Source organism: Amphibalanus amphitrite, unplaced genomic scaffold (genome assembly GCF_019059575.1).
Source record: "Amphibalanus amphitrite isolate SeventyFive unplaced genomic scaffold, NRLGWU_Aamphi_draft 001034F_arrow, whole genome shotgun sequence".
Classification (NCBI taxonomy): Eukaryota; Metazoa; Arthropoda; class Thecostraca; order Balanomorpha; family Balanidae; genus Amphibalanus; species Amphibalanus amphitrite.
The window spans coordinates 11153-28903 of record NW_024882528.1 but is presented as its reverse complement, the minus strand read 5'-3'; the positions used below and the strand labels follow the sequence as shown (position 1 = coordinate 28903).

At 47.7% G+C, this 17751-nt stretch overlaps 4 protein-coding genes across 5 annotated transcripts; 3 read left to right on the top strand and 1 right to left on the bottom strand.

Annotated features, from left to right (window-relative positions):
* Positions 1-22: 22 nt before the first annotated feature.
* Positions 23-8808, top strand: LOC122369426 (THO complex subunit 3-like). Of its 2 annotated transcripts, none has more exons than XM_043344162.1 (6): positions 23-82; positions 1607-1855; positions 2238-2394; positions 2817-3021; positions 5858-6019; positions 8054-8808. In XM_043344162.1, exons 2-6 carry the CDS (start codon positions 1676-1678, stop codon positions 8301-8303), a joined length of 954 nt encoding a protein of 317 aa, XP_043200097.1. In that variant the 5' UTR covers positions 23-82; positions 1607-1675; the 3' UTR covers positions 8304-8808. The 2 variants fall into 2 exon arrangements, with proteins under 2 accessions (XP_043200097.1, XP_043200096.1); XM_043344161.1 differs by having other exon boundaries at positions 70-87; positions 1606-1855.
* Positions 8809-9741: 933 nt separating this feature from the next.
* LOC122369424 (phosphate carrier protein, mitochondrial-like) lies at positions 9742-15352 on the top strand. The gene is made up of 6 exons (XM_043344159.1): positions 9742-9993; positions 12389-12533; positions 13247-13416; positions 13794-14030; positions 14322-14500; positions 14861-15352. The coding sequence occupies exons 2-6, from the start codon at positions 12398-12400 to the stop codon at positions 15210-15212; spliced, it is 1074 nt and encodes a 357-aa protein (XP_043200094.1). The 5' UTR covers positions 9742-9993; positions 12389-12397; the 3' UTR covers positions 15213-15352.
* LOC122369431 lies at positions 11100-11600 on the bottom strand. The gene has a single exon (XM_043344170.1). The coding sequence runs from the start codon at positions 11598-11600 to the stop codon at positions 11100-11102; it is 501 nt and encodes a 166-aa protein (XP_043200105.1).
* A 139-nt stretch (positions 15353-15491) lies between the features above and the next one.
* LOC122369425 lies at positions 15492-17201 on the top strand. The gene is made up of 2 exons (XM_043344160.1): positions 15492-16095; positions 16650-17201. The coding sequence occupies exons 1-2, from the start codon at positions 15894-15896 to the stop codon at positions 16976-16978; spliced, it is 531 nt and encodes a 176-aa protein (XP_043200095.1). The 5' UTR covers positions 15492-15893; the 3' UTR covers positions 16979-17201.
* Positions 17202-17751: the final 550 nt, after the last annotated feature.

Here is a 17751-nt window from a genome sequence, read left to right as displayed (position 1 = left end):
GTTTGATTTGTCCGCTTGCAATGATAAGCGACAGGCTTAGAACACAAGAAACACAACAGCCGAGTCGCGCGAAACCACATGAGATATCAGTAGGCGGAACTATGGTCATGAGTACCCAAATATAGGAACGTTCCCATTTTTGGGAACGGAGTTCCCAAATATGGGAACGGGCGTTCCCATTTATGGGAACGGAAGGTAATTTTTCGGCCGTTCGCCCACTAAAACTCATAAGTGCATCACGTATCAAAAAAGTGCACGCTAATTTAAGTATCTACTAAGTCTCTATAAAATTATCTTTAATCTGACCGTTGCACAAGGAAATTGACCGTCGAATGATATTTTTAATGATTTTTTGAAATGACGGAATGGTGAAAACATGGGTTATACTACATTTAACTTGCAATTTTAAGGAAAATGAAGCGTTTTTTACATTTTGAGGTCAAGTATAATAATTTTCGCCTGGTTATGAAGTTTCATACTAGCGACACCAGATGCTGACATATGCAAGCGAACACGCGGACAGTCCGGGGGTAATATTGGTGACATTGGTGTCGGGGCGCACGACCGCATGGAACGTCAGTGATTTTACCGAACTACTGTTGTAAACTCAGTTTCAGTGGTTTAAAATTATTCAGCTGTATTATATCATCCCAGATAGACATATTTTATTTGGATGCTAGCTGTTTAGAGTTGTTTTATAAGGAGCGTCATGAGCGTGGTTTTTGTCTTCCGTGTTTCTAAGCGTGATCGTTTTGGGGGAATTTCTCTTATATAGGTCGCTCTGTGTGGCTTATTTATAATTTTTATGCTGATTTCGATCATTCCTCGTGCCCATCCTACCAGGACTTTTGCCACTTACACTCATCAAGAAAGGAAAAAACTAGATTTTCATTGGGACTAGGTGTTTTGAGGGTGTAACATCTTCAGCGTTCCCATTTTTGGATACTTCCTTGTGCTCGTCAACTATCGGTGATAAACAGACAGGTGCTTGACATGTCTCCACCCTCGGCGCGGACGGTGGATATAGGCATGGAAGACCTTGTTGAACATCGCTGAGCGTTGTGAATTACGTAATCCTGCAGAGGGGGGCGTGCCCGCTGCGAGATCGACGGGAATAAAAGCGCAGAAGACCGGGCGAAACATGCGACGGTCTTGCCGGAAGGGTCATCTGATGATTGTTGCGTTAACAATAATTTGCGGCGTTGGACGTGATGCTTGTTAATGAAAAGAGCCCCTGAAAGGCGTCGGTGAAATCGTTCCCAATTTTGGGTACGCCGTTCCCATAATAAGGAACGCTTGCAGCGCCAGTGTACGAGAGCGTTCCCAAATTTGGGCTCGCGGCCCGGATGATGGACTGCTTTAGAAATAGGGGAACGATTTGAAACTACGATGGGCCTTACAATATCAAACTCTTTCCCAACAATATTGAGACAAATATCAGGTGGTTCACGATCGTTTTATATTTTTTGGACGTCATTTAACGGTTCTTTTTCTTGTTTTAAATAATGCCTACATGGCGTTCCCATATTTGGGTTTATCGTTCCCAAATATGGGAACGAAAATGCGTTCCCGAAAATGGGTACGCTTGACCATAGTTCCGCCTACTGATATTGTGCTTATTGTGTGGAAGATTGTAACTTGTATATATTCTTATATTAATTGAGAACTGGCAAAAATGGGTTTGAAAAATGTTGAAGATCTCAAAGCCCTTTTGAAGAATGCTGGTCGACCAAGAGATTATCCAAGTCATGGAGCAAAGGTTCACTCTGTGGACTGGAACTGTGATGGGAGGAGACTTGCTTCAGGATCATTTGACAAATCTGTTTGCGTTTTTATTCTAGATCGAGACAGACTGGTAAGTTTTATGTGATAGAAGATACGGAAAAGGAGCTCTGGATGCTGGGGAGCATGCTGCTTGCCCAGTTTTCAAAGGGTGCAAGAGGAGGAACTGACCAACAGTGCTTGCTGATTATCATTCACATTTCAATATTTAGGACTTAGTACCTCATATAATGGCTTAACTAATATATGAATGCATACCTCTTAACAAGCTAGCCGGTATTTTTGTGCTAAGTGGCAGGGGATTGCTGATTTAAACTGCTTTTTTACTTTTAGTTTTTAGGTAGGTAAGTGTCATTTTTAAACAATAAGTTAAGCTAATTAATATTAGTATGAAATGTGAATGATCTAGTGGTATGCAGGAGAATAGCCCCACAGTGAATGTTAATTTATTTCAGATAAAGGACCACACCTTCCGAGGGCACAGTGACAGCGTTGACCAGCTAACTTGGCACCCCAGCCATGGGGATCAGCTGGCCACTGCTAGTGGTGACAAAACTGTCAGACTCTGGGATGCCAGAGCTCAGAAGCTTGTGGCTACTTTACCCACAAAAGGTATGCATTTTAATATTCTGTGGCCACTGGCCAATCACCAATGTCCTACTGCATGATGCTCTTCTTCATGTTTGAGCCAGTCAAGTTGGTGGTACCTAAGTACCTACATCTCTCATTGTAACTCATCTGGTATGGTAGTGGTGTGGTATATTGCAAGTTAGTAGGTAGTAGGTACCTATGGGCTGATATGGATAGCTAATTAGCTAGTGTTTGAGACAATGCAGAAGTACATTGCTCTTGGTTCCATTGATAACAAGTTCATAGCCATTTCCCAATTAACCAATGTTAATTTGTAATGTTCCAAGTAAAATTCACCAGAATGCATTTCTGTATATGCTGTGCCTGAGAAAGTTCATCCATAAGCCACCGTATGGATTTTTAGGAAACTAATTGCTCAAAATTTGTCCGTTTAATACAACCAGGAGAGAACATCAACATTTCCTGGTCGCCAAATGGTCAAACGATCGCTGTCGGAAACAAGGAGGACCTGGTGTCGTTCATTGACGTGCGGCAGCGGAAGATCGTCCGCGACGAACAGTTCCGCTTCGAGGTCAACGAGATCACGTGGAACCGCGAGAACAATCTGTTCTTCATGACGTCGGGCAGCGGCCACATCGTGGTGTTGAGGTAGGCACTGCGTGGATCTGGGAAAGGCGTGGGTTATTTGGTATGGGTTTAGCAGTAGGGTAAATGACTCGCTACTTGAAACGCTATTGGTTATATTCTCGCGTCATTTACCTACACGTCTCACGTAGAATGTAGCTTAACCCGGCAGTTGCTGGGGTATTTCGCCACCCACCGTTTGCTGGGGGGGGGGGGGGGGGGCGTTAAACGCCCCCAGCCGATAACTCGAGAACCAATAGGCGCAGCGAAACGCACGAGGCGGCAAACGAAAGAGCGCGACGAGACGCTTCAGACGAGTACTTTAAAGTTGAATTTTGAGGTCACAGGTCGGGTCAAGGTCAGGTCAAACACCTGAAATCGGGCTTTCAGTAGCATGGCCTTCAGGACTTCGCAATGGGCGCCTCTCGCCATAAACTCTGTCAAAACGGTGCACAATCCATCTTATAAGGCCTACAAGAGTGTCAGCTTCATATAGGGGTCAGTCAAGCATAGGTCAGGGTCAAGGTCAGGTCAACCGGGTAGGCACATATCCCCGAAAATCAAAACTGATATTCGCAGCCTGTGACACATGTTTTATAGGTAATTTGGGGCGTAGAACACGATGGTGACATTCATTTTATCATATGTGTACGTGTTTGGCTCAAAAAGTTCAATTTAAGAAATTCATGTATCATGGTCGTGAAGTACAAAAAAAGTGTAGTAGTAGTTTACAGTGTAGTTTACAGTGTAGTTACGAAAAATTGCCAAGATTCAGTTCAAGATTTTGGAAAATATGGAACGATAATCAATAATCGAAGATAGCCATTTGATTGATCATGGTATTGGCAGTCTAATGGCGTTTACGGCATGTCTGTACGTCTATTCTGTGATTTTATATGATTTTTTGAACATATGCCGTTTTTGGTCGAAAACTCAGAAATCATGACGTCACTAAAACCTCGATATCTCAAAAATTTTCCGACCGATTTTTTTTTGAAACTTTGTCAAAATAAACTTCAATCAATTCCCTACAGGTACCCAAAATTTGGCGCGCCTGCGGCGCGCCGTTTTTATGCTATGGCCCGGCGAAAAAAGTGGGGGCGTTTAACGCCCCCCCCCCAGCAACTCGCGGGTTAACCCTATTAGTGGCAGGGGGGGGGGGGTTGTTTTTATCCACCCCTCAGGTTTTTCGGGAATATCTCCGAAACCGCTGTAGCTACGATGCTGAAATTTTCTGACTTTTTCTAAAACTTAATTGGGCACATTCCCTGAAAATTTCAAGCTCATAACTTTACCAGGGGCGCCTCCAGAGCACTGGGAATTGGGGGATCCTATTCGTGAAGCGAGTCATTTGGGCGAAGATCACGATGCTGCACCAGTTTTACGAACAGTGAATGAAAGGTATCATGTGATAACATATACAAAGTTATTGTGCATCCTCTTTTGACACGTTTTTGCTATAATAGGCGGATCCAGGCGTCCAAAAGGGGGGTTATTTTTTACCTCCCAACATAGGTGCCCTGACACCGCCTATGCATGACCAATACAATTTTAGTCGTTCTCTCCTAAGAAAATTGTAACATAACAAGACCATTGCCACCCTTTTTAGAAACAGTACCAACAAAAACCTTATTTACTATACTTTTTGTGTACCCCCAATCTCAATGATCTGTATCCGCCTATGATTTTTGAAAATGCATATTTTTAGGATCCCTGTGAATTCCTGGTTCATTCTCTATCGATCGGCAAAAGTTGCGTTAAGATTGGTTCAGAAACCTGGCCGTGATAAACAGTCTAAAATGTATCTGCAATTTGCCCGTTTTTACCAACCTCTACCCCCCTATTGACATTTTTTAATTGTATTTTTTTTTTTAGAAATGTAGATCTCGTTGAGCGAAATCGAATGCCATTTGAATTTGGAAAATCGGCCCGTTAGATCTCGAGATATCAAGGGGGGGGGGTCGTAAACAGCCCCCCCCCTGCCACTAATAGGGGGTAGCCAGGAGCCTGCCACTAATAGGGTTAACATCAGTTTTAATTACAACTGTAATAGTTATCTTTTACTAGGTCTGTTGTTGCAACATATGTAATGTTCCCACTTTGGAAAACCGTATTCCTTTGCGTCAAATGGAGTAGCTTGTCGTCTGGGGTGCGGTAACCACATTTATTGTCGTCTTATCTGACTCTCGTCATGCAACAGCTGATTGTTTCGATTGTCATGCTCAAATGTTTGGATAAGTAACGAGCTTCGGGTATTCGTCAGTGACATTCTGGAATCTGGCTCTACCAACAATGGCTGTCTGAGATTTATTTACTTGGTCAACGTTATGCTGAATTCTTCTTGCCTGCCTTCATTCCGTTGGTAGCTTGACACTGTGTCATTAAACCAACATTTACCGTCAATACATCGCGTCTTGCTTGAGTAATGTGGACTTCTTGTCACGCAGCCGTCTTTCTTGGAACTCATAAGCTTGGCTGTTGGCATAACCCATTTTTGCCGAACTTGTACGTATTCCTCCAACACACTACCTGAAGCCGTCGCAAAATTGTTGATGTGTTATTAAGTGCACGCAATTGTAACGTTGTTTTTATTTAGCTTATCAACTTCTTTCGTGTGCTTTTACGCATGGGCCTTTTATAAAAAGAAGACAGATATTTTTCTTCGGTGTTTGCGTCATCTAGTGGTCCTAACTTGGTCCTAACTAGCTTGTTTGTTTTTTGTCGTTTTTTTTTTTACCGGTTACCCAAACCACATATCCATCAGCTTTCGCGTCATCTCTGGTTGCGCGAACCTAGGACTGCACTGCTATCCCCCTCGCTCTCCTCGCCGCTGACCAGCCGCCTCCCCCCTTCGTGGCAGCTACCCGAGTCTGGAGGTGCAGCACGACATCGTGGCGCACCCAGCCAACTGCATCTGTATCGAGTTTGACCCGACCGGGCGCCACTTCGCCGTGGGCTCAGCGGACGCCCTGCTCTCGGTCTGGGACGCCCAGCAGCTCATGTGCCGCCACACCGTCTCCAGGTCGGTGGCCGGGCGGTCGGCGCTCGGGGGCGGGACGGAGGGAACTGAAGGGTACCGTTTGCTGCATTCTGAGCCCGCTGGCAACCGTGGATGGGAAGGGTATCGAGTTTCAGGCCGAACGATGTCGCCAAACGACGAGCTTTTTATTTCTTTCGTTTATTCTGTTAGTTTTTCTTTCGCATACTATTGCAGTGGAGTGAGATGCAAAGCAGCCGCGGAACTGCCAGCTGCTGTACGGTATACTTAGTGCAACCCTTTGGCTTGGCTTTTGTTATTCATGGAAAGGTAACCAGCCAACTGATCAAAGGCAAAACAGGCGGTGAAATCCCGATTATATAAGAGGAGGTTAATGCAGCGGCGATAGTCCGATAGTGCAGTAGCGATAGTGTAATTGGTGATGCCCGAGTACTTTGTGATAACCAGGCTATTCTGGGTGTGTTCACATTATCCCTTGATAATGCGTCCAGGCATACTTTCTGGATTTAGATAATTAACGAAACGACGAAACCTATCAGAAAATACGCGTCTGGCGTGAATATCCAGTGAGGTGCGATTATGTTTCACCATCAAAACAAAGAGTAGCTGCTAGCTAATCGATGTATGGCAACATTTAAGTTCGACCTTTCTGAAGCAGTTGATCAACCGAACGTGGATACTGGATAATGATGAAGGTATCATGGTACGTCGTTATCAGACACAGGATTCGACTTATGCACGAAAACAATGCATCTTTCAAGTTTCAACTTACAAACCAGCTACACGTGGCTAAGAGGATTTTATCCCGGTTGTTTACGCATGATGAATCACAAATTTATGGGTCTGTTTTCGTTCAAAGGGTAGATTATACAATTAACCCTATTAGTGGCAGGCTCCTAGCTACCCCTATTAGTGGCAGGGGGGGGGGGCTGTTTACGACCCCCCTTGATATCTCGAGATCTAACGGGCCGATTTTCAAAATTCAAACGGCATTCGATTTCGCTCAACGTGATCTACATTTCTAAAAAATAAAAATTAAAAAATGTCAATAGGGGGGTAGAGGGGGGTAAAAACGGGCAAATTGCAGATACATTTTAGACTGTTTATCACGGCCAGGTTTCTGAACCAATCTTAACGCAACTTTTGCCGATCGATAGAGAATGAACCAGGAATTCACATGGATCCTAAAAATATGCATTTTCAAAAATCATAGGCGGATACAGATCATTGAGATTGGGGGTACACAAAAAGTATAGTAAATAAGGTTTTTGTTGGTACTGTTTCTAAAAAGGGTGGTAATGGTCTTGTTATGTTATAATTTTCTTATGAGAGAACGACTAAAATTGTATTGGTAATGCATAGGCGGTGTCAGGGCACCTATGTTGGGAGGTAAAACATAACCCCCCTTTTTGGACGCCTGGATCCGCCTATTATAGCAAAAACGTGTCAAAAGAGGATGCACAATAACTGTATATGTTATCACATGATACCTTTTATTCACTGTTCGTAAAACTGGTGCAGCATCGTGATCTTCGCCCAAATGACTCGCTTCACGAATAGGACCCCCCAATTCCCAGTGCTCTGGAGCCGCCCCTGGTAAAGTTATGAACTTGAAATTTTCAGGGAATGTGCCCAATTTAGTTTTAGGAAAAGTCAGAAAATTTCAGCATCGTAGCTTCAGCGGTTTCGGAGATATTCCCGAAAAAAACCTGAGGGGTGGATAAAAACAACCCCCTGCCACTAATAGGGCTAATATGCATTATTTCATTCAGCTCGCGTCCCTTCGGGGTATTATCACTTTTTTGTCACGAAATATGCCTAAGAATCGCCTCAGAAGTTTATCTTTTTTTCTGTCGTTTTTATCTATCATGAAAAATCTGTTGTTTGTCTGAACAAATGAATCTTCTAAGGTGCGTTGGTAATGGATGGAATTTCTCTAGATCTCTACCGCTTCATCAGTTCAAATTTTTTAATTTTACAGTTACGAGTATGTAAATGTGTGTCACCGTGTGCACTGCTGGTGTGCTCCGCTCACGTGCTGCTCTGTGGCGGCGGCAGGCTCGACTGGCCAGTGCGGACGCTCAGCTTCAGCCACGACGGCGAGCTGCTGGCGGCCGCCTCTGAGGACCTGCTGATCGACATCAGCGCCGTCAGCAGCGGCGAGCGGGTGACCACGGTGCCCGTCCAGGCGGCCACGTACACGGTGGCCTGGCACCCGAGCCGCTACGTGCTGGCCTTCGCCTGCGACGATAAGGACGAGCGCGACCGCGACGCGGGCACCGTCAAACTGTGGGGCGTGCCAGAGTGAGGGGGCGGCACGTCTGTGGGGTCGCGACTGGGAGTGTTCAATTGTGGAGACAGCCGGGACTGAATTGGTGAGCATGTGGTGAAGGCGCCACGCGGCGGGACCGCTGAACTGAAACTCTGGGCTGTGCGGTTCGGGATCCCGTCAGCAGTGCGCCGTCCTTTTATCGTGATTAATGTATTCTCGTTCACTGTGGGACATCGAACTGGTAGCTGAGCTGCATGCCACTCCTTGTCAGCGTCTTTTTCGACTTTGAAAGACCGATTCATTGACACTTTCAAAAAACGTTTCTCTGCTGTCATTCTCGTGGCATTTGCTGTGAGACAAGCCTGCATCGTGCTAATAGCCGATTCTTATTTTGGCGTCGAAATTTGTCGACATGAAGAAAAATGTTCATTTTGACATTCAGCATGAAAATGGGTATGGTACAAAAATGTATTTGTGTCAGACATTGTTTCAAGCTAAGAGTTGTGAAAGCGTGGCCAAATACAGTTTTATTTTCATTTCATTGAGTGTTTTGGCAATGATTATTTCTTGTGATGTTGATTGATTGCATTCAGCTTGTCCATTACGTATGCCTTCTGCTGGAACTATAAGATTTAGCCCAGCAAGGATGATTATTTATTTATATGTTTATTTATATATTTATTTATTTGGTAGCTACGCAATAGGCAGCAGCACATAATTGTTTCCAAAAGTCTGTTTGGTGCTGAGTGCAAAGGTTGAGCTACTAGGGCAATTTGGTTCATTGTCCGTCTTCAGTAGCATTTTTTTTTCAATCTGGGAAACTGCACGCACGTTGTTCAGGCTGTTCAGGAAATTCAACGTGAGACGATCTTTGCCCTCCAAACCGTCAGAACTGCAGCGAAATTACGCAGCGGGCGACATCTACGGATATGATTCTGCTGTAACTGATAACTGAAATAAGTAAGCATTGGAAGTCAGGGACGATAGACATCGATGTTCATTGTTTATTTTATTGGCAAGTGCTCGAGAAGTCGAGAGGCTCGTCAGTCATACGAGGAAACGGCGGTACAGCAAAGCCGCTGTTATGTCGATAGCAGTTATCCAATCTGCTCCATGCATAAGAATAGTTAAATGATTGCTAGCATTTGCGGTGGTGAAATTATGGAAAATTATGGGTCAAGATTATGGGTTAGGAATTGGATGGATGACCCCCTTCAGTAGCGGCGGAACACCCTCAATTAAGGGGGGCACTGCCGACTTCTGGTCCCATTCTTTCCATGCAACGCCCATAGGGCTAATGTTAAAATGCCAAAATCAAAGGGGGGGGCACGGCGCCCCAGTGCCCTTCCCGTTCCGCCGCCTATGACCCCCTTGCTGTAGCCTCCCATGCAGAAGTGCCTGGGAACGCCTTTGCAGATAGTATCTACTATCTACCGCAAATCTACCATATCCTAAAATGTTTTCTCAGTATGCTATTTGTTGAAAAGCACTCATGTATATGATGAATTTTTAACGATTATTACTTGAATGGATTTTTGATGGGACTTAAGGACTAAGACTTCTTTTGAAAGGTACATCTACAGTTCTCAGTCGAATTTATCTAGTCGAATATTTGGTAACGCCATAGTTCAAGAAAAATTTTCTTTCTCTTGCCGTGTGACCCCAGCGCCGGTCGACTGGTTGGGTGAATTTCCTCAACTGAGTGGCTGCAAATAGCTGCGAAAAGGTATGCAGAGGAATAAATATGTGTTGCCGTCGGTCATTCATGAAAATGAGTATAATAATATATATTTTTGTGGCTAGTCATGGCTACTGAGGACAGTGATTTACATTTTCATAACGTCGCTTATGCGTCATATATGCATCATGCATTCGAAAATTTGACTTTCATGCTTGTTTTCCGCCCAAAAGGCTAGAGAGAAAGGTCTATGGCTTCATGTCTTTTCCTAGGATATTTGGGTATATTCACATTGCTGTTCCTGGATTTGTAATATCCCTATTTTGCACGCTAGGCTCAAAATTGAATAAAAACCACGTCGTATCATCACAAACTGTGTCAACCTGGCAATTTGTTCATAAAATCATTAATTCTTGAAAAACAGGTACACTTCAAGAAGAAATGATACAACCTAACCTGACCTTATTTTACCTATAATGTAACTTTTGCATCTGACTCAAGATGTGGTCAGGCGAAACTAATAAACGCTCTGTGTGAAAATATTTAAGTATTGTTGTGTGGTTTCACTTTTCAAGCTAAGAATAATGTTTTCCTTCCTTTCATGATTTATTTTGTCAATTTCTTGAGTTTTCTAGAGGCTGCAAAAGAAGGAAGTCATTGTAACATAAGCTAGATATGTAAGAGAACTGAATGATGCAGATTCATGAGTTAATTAAACTATGTGCAAGGAGCATGTAGTTTTCCATGAAGCTTTCCTATTGACAACAATGTATATTGACTTTATCATAACATTCTCAGCTCTTGACTTGATGTAATTTAAAATGTGATGTAGAGAACCCTTTTCATAAATTATTGAAGTTCGGTCAGGATTCAGGAATAGCTGGAATTTGGCCTTCATTTTTTATTTACGGGGTGATTGAGTGTATGAGCGATGGGTAAGCAATAAGGCATGTGAAGCAAATGACTAAAAAGGACAATTTTTATTTGTGTCAGCTAAAAAAAAAAAATGTGTGGCAATGCAAAAAAATATTGGGGTATAAAATAGTAAAGCAGGTGCTCATTACTTACTTACTTACTTACTTAAGATGCACGGAAAATTTTGAGAGGCCCAAGGCCTGTAGTGTCCGCTCTAGTCGATTTCGTGTTTGACAGTGTTACTGTTCGTATGGTAGGGGCGGGGTGAAGTGGAGGTGTCTCCAGTGAGTGTCGAGCCGGTTCTTGAACGAGTTTAGAGAGTCGGCGTCTACGACGGATGATGGTAGGCTGTTCCAGTCGTTAATGACTCTGACTGCGAACACGTTTCGACGGATGCGGGTGACGGCATGGGGCTTCGCAAGACGCCAGGAGTGTCCTCTTGTATCTCTGGTCGTTACTTGGTTGAAGAGCTCCTCCGGATTCAGGTCCAGTCTCCCATGCAGCACATTGTAGACAGCGATCATGTCGCCGCGTCGACGTCGGTAGTGGAGGGAAGGCAGCTTCATAGACTTCAGTCTTTCCTGGTACGGTAGGTGACGTACTTCCTGGACCAGCTTGGTCGCTCGGCGCTGGACTCGTTCGATGAGGAGCTGATCCGCTCGATTGAATGGCCCCCAGACAATGTTACCGTACTCCAGGAGCGGTCGCACAAGCGTCTTGAACAGGATTGGCAGGGTCATCTTGTCCAGCAGGCTGAATGACCGTCTTATCACGGCCATCACTCGAGATGCCTTGTTGACCGCTGCCGCTGCTTGCCTCCTGAACTTCAGCTCCGCGTCAACAATCACTCCTAGGTCCTTTTCCTCTGTCGCCGTCTGCAGGACTTCACCGTTCAAAAGGTAGTCGTGCCGGTGGACATTACATTGTAATTAATTCGCTTTTGTAATGTTTAGTAGGTGATGAATTCTTTATTTCTCTTGTGTTTGTCAAATCACCAGGTTTAATTGTAGGCACTTTATTTGACAGCAGTTAAGCTTATATTGGGTGGTTATGGAATATTTGATTGAATGACCACATAATGGTAGTTGAAGTTCGCTCTCATTAATGCAAACAAATCTGACACATTGTATTTTTTTTTCACCAATCGACATGCATTTGCTGTATCAGTATAATCATATTTCACTTTTACCAAAAGATAAATTTTGGGAATACCTGGTTGCTGGTCCTATGCAAATATTTGTTTTGTTTTTTTTGGTGTGCTTTTGATAGTACTAACAAGTGTGACATTGCAGTTGGTTTGACATTTTTAGCATTTATCTATGTAAAAAGTGACTGATCTAACTCAGCTTAAGAGTTCTTGTATGTTCACCTGTTGTAGAAAGTAGAAACTAATATTCTTGTTTAGTTTTGTTCAAATCAAATCAGGTCGTTATTTGTCTAATAAGCTTGATCTGCATGCTGTTGCCAGAGTGTCCCAATGCTTGCTGCAATGTTTGATTTAATTGTGTGCATTGAACTGTACTGACAGGACCCAGCCATGATTCGCTCCCTGTGGGACACCGCCCGCTCCAGCCCCTTCCCGACCGTGGCCCAGTGTGAGCCTAGCGCTCCCAGCCAGCAGCCTCAGCAGCAGCTGGTGCACGGGCGCAACATTGCCGCCTTCAGCACAGCAGGTATGTTAGTTGTCAGTCTAGGGTGATCCATAAACCTCTGACATATGTAGTGGACTATGCTTTTCTATTTACAAACACTTTTACATACCTGTGTTTTACCTAGGAGGAAATGAATTTGGTTAGGGTGTTTGGCTTAGAATAGTTAGGGATGTCACCAAGTGGTAATGCTGTCCATGACCGATTAGCCTTTTAAAGTGCAAACAAGGCAACTGATAGGTGCTAAACAGATAGCTGACATACATAAAGAAAGCACATAGGTACTTGACAGATATGCTGATAACAAAAGCCACAGGTAAACTTTGATTGTTTCCTGGCAGTACCACCTACCTTAGTAACTACTTGTCATTATCACAACTAGTGTTTTTCAGCACCACATTAGTTTCTGGTATCACAGTTGGATCAATTGTCCATGCAGCAGGCAGACACAGGGTGGAAACTATTATGTGACCCACACCATTCTCGGGGCGCCAGTGTGGCCTCTTCTACTGTGAGTGTGTGACTTGCGAGTGCAGTGTCATTGAAGACTAACCAGTATCTAGACTGTGTGCTCACTCATCCCAAGCATCCGCGCGCGTGTTAGTAGCATTGACTGACTCAGCTGAATTGGTTGTTATCAATGGCATGCCCTCCCAGCCTCCCCACCCACTTGCCAGTCCGTGGACGGGACACGGGCCCGGCAGTGACCGACTGACGCCGCTGCCGTGCGTTGACAGAGCCCGAGTACAGCTGCGAGTATGGCTCGCCCAAGTTCTTCGCCATCGCCGGCTTCGGCGGTATCCTGTCGTGCGGTATCACGCATACGGCCATCGTGCCGCTCGACCTGGTCAAGTGCCGTCTGCAGACCAACGCCGACAAGTACAAGGGCATCTTCAACGGATTCAAGGTGGGTAGACCCGGCAGGTGGTGACGGACGCAACAGACGGCCACTGGAGAAGGTTGCTTTGTAGCGTGATTGAAAAGGTTGATGTTATGGGGTCAGCCTACTGTCTATCACATGTCAACAAAATGTTGTTTCTCTTTACTGATTTGAATATGTGATTTGCTTACTGATCATATATGAGCTCTTATCCCCCTCCTGCTCAACCATTGAAATAAATAGAGGCGAGAAAAATGTCAAAACCCACACAATTGTTTTTTACGAAAATATACTCAGGTTCGCCTCGTCGTGTGCCAAGCTCGGCCAGCACCTCCGACCCAGGCGCGAGACAAGCCCTCGACCTGGCTAGGCTGACCTCTGACCCGTCCACCGTCTCTCGCTAGGTGACCGTGAAAGAGGAGGGAGTGCGAGGCCTGGCGCGCGGCTGGGCGCCCACCCTCATCGGCTACTCGATGCAGGGCCTGTGCAAGTTCGGCTTCTACGAGCTGTTCAAGCACGTCTACTCCAACGTCCTGGGCGAGGAGAAGGCCTACCTGTGGCGCACCTCGCTCTACCTGGCCGCCTCGGCGTCGGCCGAGTTCTTCGCCGACATCGCGCTGGCGCCCATGGAGGCCCTCAAGGTACGGTACGGCGCCCACGGAGGGCCTCAAGGTACGGCTGGTCGCGGGCTCTGTGCTCACTGCCTTTGGGCTGTTCAGCTTTTTCTTGGCCTTCAAATTATACCCCAAAATGAATTAATAACTTTTCGGTCACTTACTACTGGCAAGTATAGGTGAACAAAATAAATCATACGAAAATCGTAAGGCCGTCGCTGCTTGTGCATATGTAACATGCAACCGCCGAAGTGGTCTGATCGGTCGGGACACTGGTGCGACTCCCGCGGTTTTCACGCGCGCTCTGTCCGTCACCAGGTGCGGATCCAGACCATGCCGGGCTTCCCAGCGACGCTGCGCGCCGGCTTCCCGATCATCATGCAGCAGGAGGGCTGGTGGGGCTTCTACAAGGGCGTGGCGCCGCTCTGGGCCCGTCAGATCCCCTACACCATGATGAAATTCGCCTGCTTCGAGCGCACCGTTGAGGCACTCTACCAGTGAGTAGCAGGGGGTCTTGTGCTGAGGTTGTGATGTGTGTGCGGGTAGCCAGTCGGCAATGGTGTGAAAAAATGAACGAGGAAAGTGATGACAAAAATGAGTGGTGTGTAGGTCGAACGACGTTCATCAATCTCGTAACGGTGTAACCCCTCCCCCTTCCCCATGCAAATTATTGTAAAACTGGTGTCTGGCCGAAGTGGCATGACAGATCATCCCCATTGTAACCGATTGGAGCCGTCCTAATAGATCCATCTGGACGCAGTGTGGGCAGCAGCCCATCGCGACCTTCCCCGCCTGCGGATGCCCGTCGCCCCGTCCCGCTCGTCTCCCTCGGCTGACCGCGCCCGCCCCGTCCGCAGGTACGTGGTGCCCAAGCCGCGCGCTGAGTGCTCCAAGGGCGAGCAGCTGGTGGTGACATTCGCCGCCGGCTACATCGCCGGCGTGTTCTGCGCCATCGTCTCCCACCCGGCTGACACTGTCGTCAGCAAGCTCAACATGGCCAAGGGCTCGTCGGCCCTCGACGTCGCCAAGAGCCTGGGCTTCATGGGCATGTGGAAGGGCCTGACGGCGCGTATCATCATGATCGGCACACTGACGGCGCTGCAGTGGTTCATCTACGACGGCGTGAAGGTGGCGCTGCGCGTGCCGCGGCCGCCGCCGCCCTCCATGCCCGAGTCGCTGCGGCTCAAGCTGGAGGCCAAGCAGCAGTAGAGCGCGGTCGGATGACGTCCGTGTGTGTGATGGAATGCCCGCTGTACATACAGAGCGTTAGGTAACTAGACGGTGGCCGGGCGCGGGGTCGCATCGGCCCGCCCCGCAATATATACACAGCCGAACGGCTGACCACACCACACGGACTTTTGTGGGGTGTATCAAGGAGGGAGTGGAAACGAGATGGACTATCAGCATTAATGACTATGTCCCGTTCCGTGATACTAATTGGTTCAGAGCATTGTTGATTTTGAAAGCAAATATTTTTGATTTACCGGCGATCCTGTCGTGCGGACATACAGGCTATCCCACCTCAAAAGTATGTAATTATTCTGGCTGTGGTGTCGCTGCGCCCTGATCAACAATTTTCGCGTGTATTATTAGCTCTGCAGATGGCATCTGGGCGCCTTCCTCTGAGAAAATGAGCAGCTGACCATGGTCGTTGCCCATGTGTCACCCTGTAGTCCAGCTGCGACCGATGCGGCGGCCAGACCAGTAGTACCGGCGTTTGCCGTAAGATGTCTCCCCGGTCGCGCGGTCTCCTTGACAACCCTGGTGTGACCCGGGGTAAATTGAGAGACCCCCGGACGACCCGCTGACGGCACACACACCGCTCGGGGTGTGTGTGCGTCTGGTCGCGCACCGTCCGCTGTCGGCTCAACCCTCGCCTCTGAGCCGCCAATGGGGCTGTCTGTGTGCCTGCGGCTGGCCTGGCTGGTCGCGGCGGCGGCGGCGGTGTACTCGCAGTACGAGGGTCCCCAGGAGCCGGACGAGCCGTGCCAGGACGTGACGGCCGAGTTCAACCGGCTGACTGAGCCGCTGCCGGCCGGCCGGCTGCCCCGTGCTGACCTGCGGCTCATGACTGCTGGCACGGACAACGAGAGTGAGTAGCACACTCCTTTGCGGGGCCGATAAAAGCGGATTGCCGCTCCTATCAGTCGGGGGACGCGCGGGGATGTACCACTCTTATCGGAGGCGAGATTGGCGTTTAGTGAGGCGGCTGAGGGCGGCTGCAGCAAATCGTACTGTAAAAGTAAAAACATTTAAATGGTGTTCTGCTTTCATAGGCAAACTTAGGCTGACTCGTCTCCAAATTTATTAATTGCGCAGCTAGTCACGTTCAGTCATATAGCGGCCGCTGTTCACAGACTGGTACCGTACGTACTGTCCCTACTCACCTGTCCACAGACTGGTACATACCGTACTGTCCCCTGTCCACATACTGGTACCGTGCTGTCCCCTGTCCACAGACTGGTACCGTACAGTCCCCTGTCCACAGACTGGTACCGTACTGTCCCCTGTCCACAGACTGGTACCGTACTGTCCCCTGTCCACAGACTGGTACCGTACTGTCCCCTGTCCACAGACTGGTACCGTACTGTCCCCACTCCCCTGTCCACAGACTGGTACCATACTGTCCCCACTCCCTCTCCACAGACTGGTGCCGCAACATGTGCCAGGCCCGTCCGTCCTGCCGAAGCGTGGCGTTCAGTCGCGGGGCGGCCGAGTGCCGTCTGTTCCAGGTGCCAGCCACGCTTGACAACACAGAGGCCGCCGATGGAGACTGGCTGCTCGTGAACCGCATGTCTCAGGGTCAGTCCGCTCTGGGCCCTGGCCCCTACCCGACCCTGCATCAGTCCGCTCTGGCCCCTGTCCCTACCCGACCCTGTATCAGTCCGCTGTGGCCCTACCCGGCCCTGCATCAATCCGCTCTGGCCCCTGGCCCTACCCGACCCTGCATCAGTCCGCTCTGGACCCTAGCCTAACCCGACCCTGCATCAGTCCGCTCTGGCCCCTACCCGACCCTGCATCAGTTCGCTCTGGCCCCTGGCCGTACCCGACCCTGTATCAGTCCGCTGTGGCCCTACCCGGCCCTGCATCAGTCCGCTCTAGCCCCTACCCGACCCTGCATCAGTCCGCTCTGGCCTACCCGACCCTGCATCAGTCCGCCCTGGCCCCTGGCCCTACCCGACCCTGCATCAGTCCGCTCTGGCCGCCCCTACCCGACCCTGCACGCTCCCGAATCGGTCACCGGCATGTGGCATGTTGTCTGTTGGTATTCTCCTCGGGGTGCGCTCCACAATTCAGGTATATGTAAATAACACCATCCTGTTATTCAATCTTACGTCTCTTTTGATCTTAATTATTGTCCCTCTGACTCCCGTGAAATAATCTTGACTCCGGGGTGCTGCCTTATATACAGCACCTGCGACCCGCCGCGCCGCCACCAGGTACTAACACTGGCGGATCCGGGAAAGGGGTATTGTGGGCAAGTGCCCCCTCGCACCGTCCGAAATCGACGAAACTTTGTCGTTTTTATAGAATACGGAAAAATTAAACAACTTCTATTGGGAAAACTTTGCTTAAACTACACAGCAGTGCGTAAAGAATCTAAATTTGAGGAGTTTTTGCAATTTTGGAGAAATTTGGTGGTATTCCCGCGCAGAGTCCGAGACTGCCTTTCTGGATCCGCCTGTGGGTACTTGAGCTTCGTTTTCTATGGAAACGTTAACAAGTATTCGCATACGTTTTCATGGGA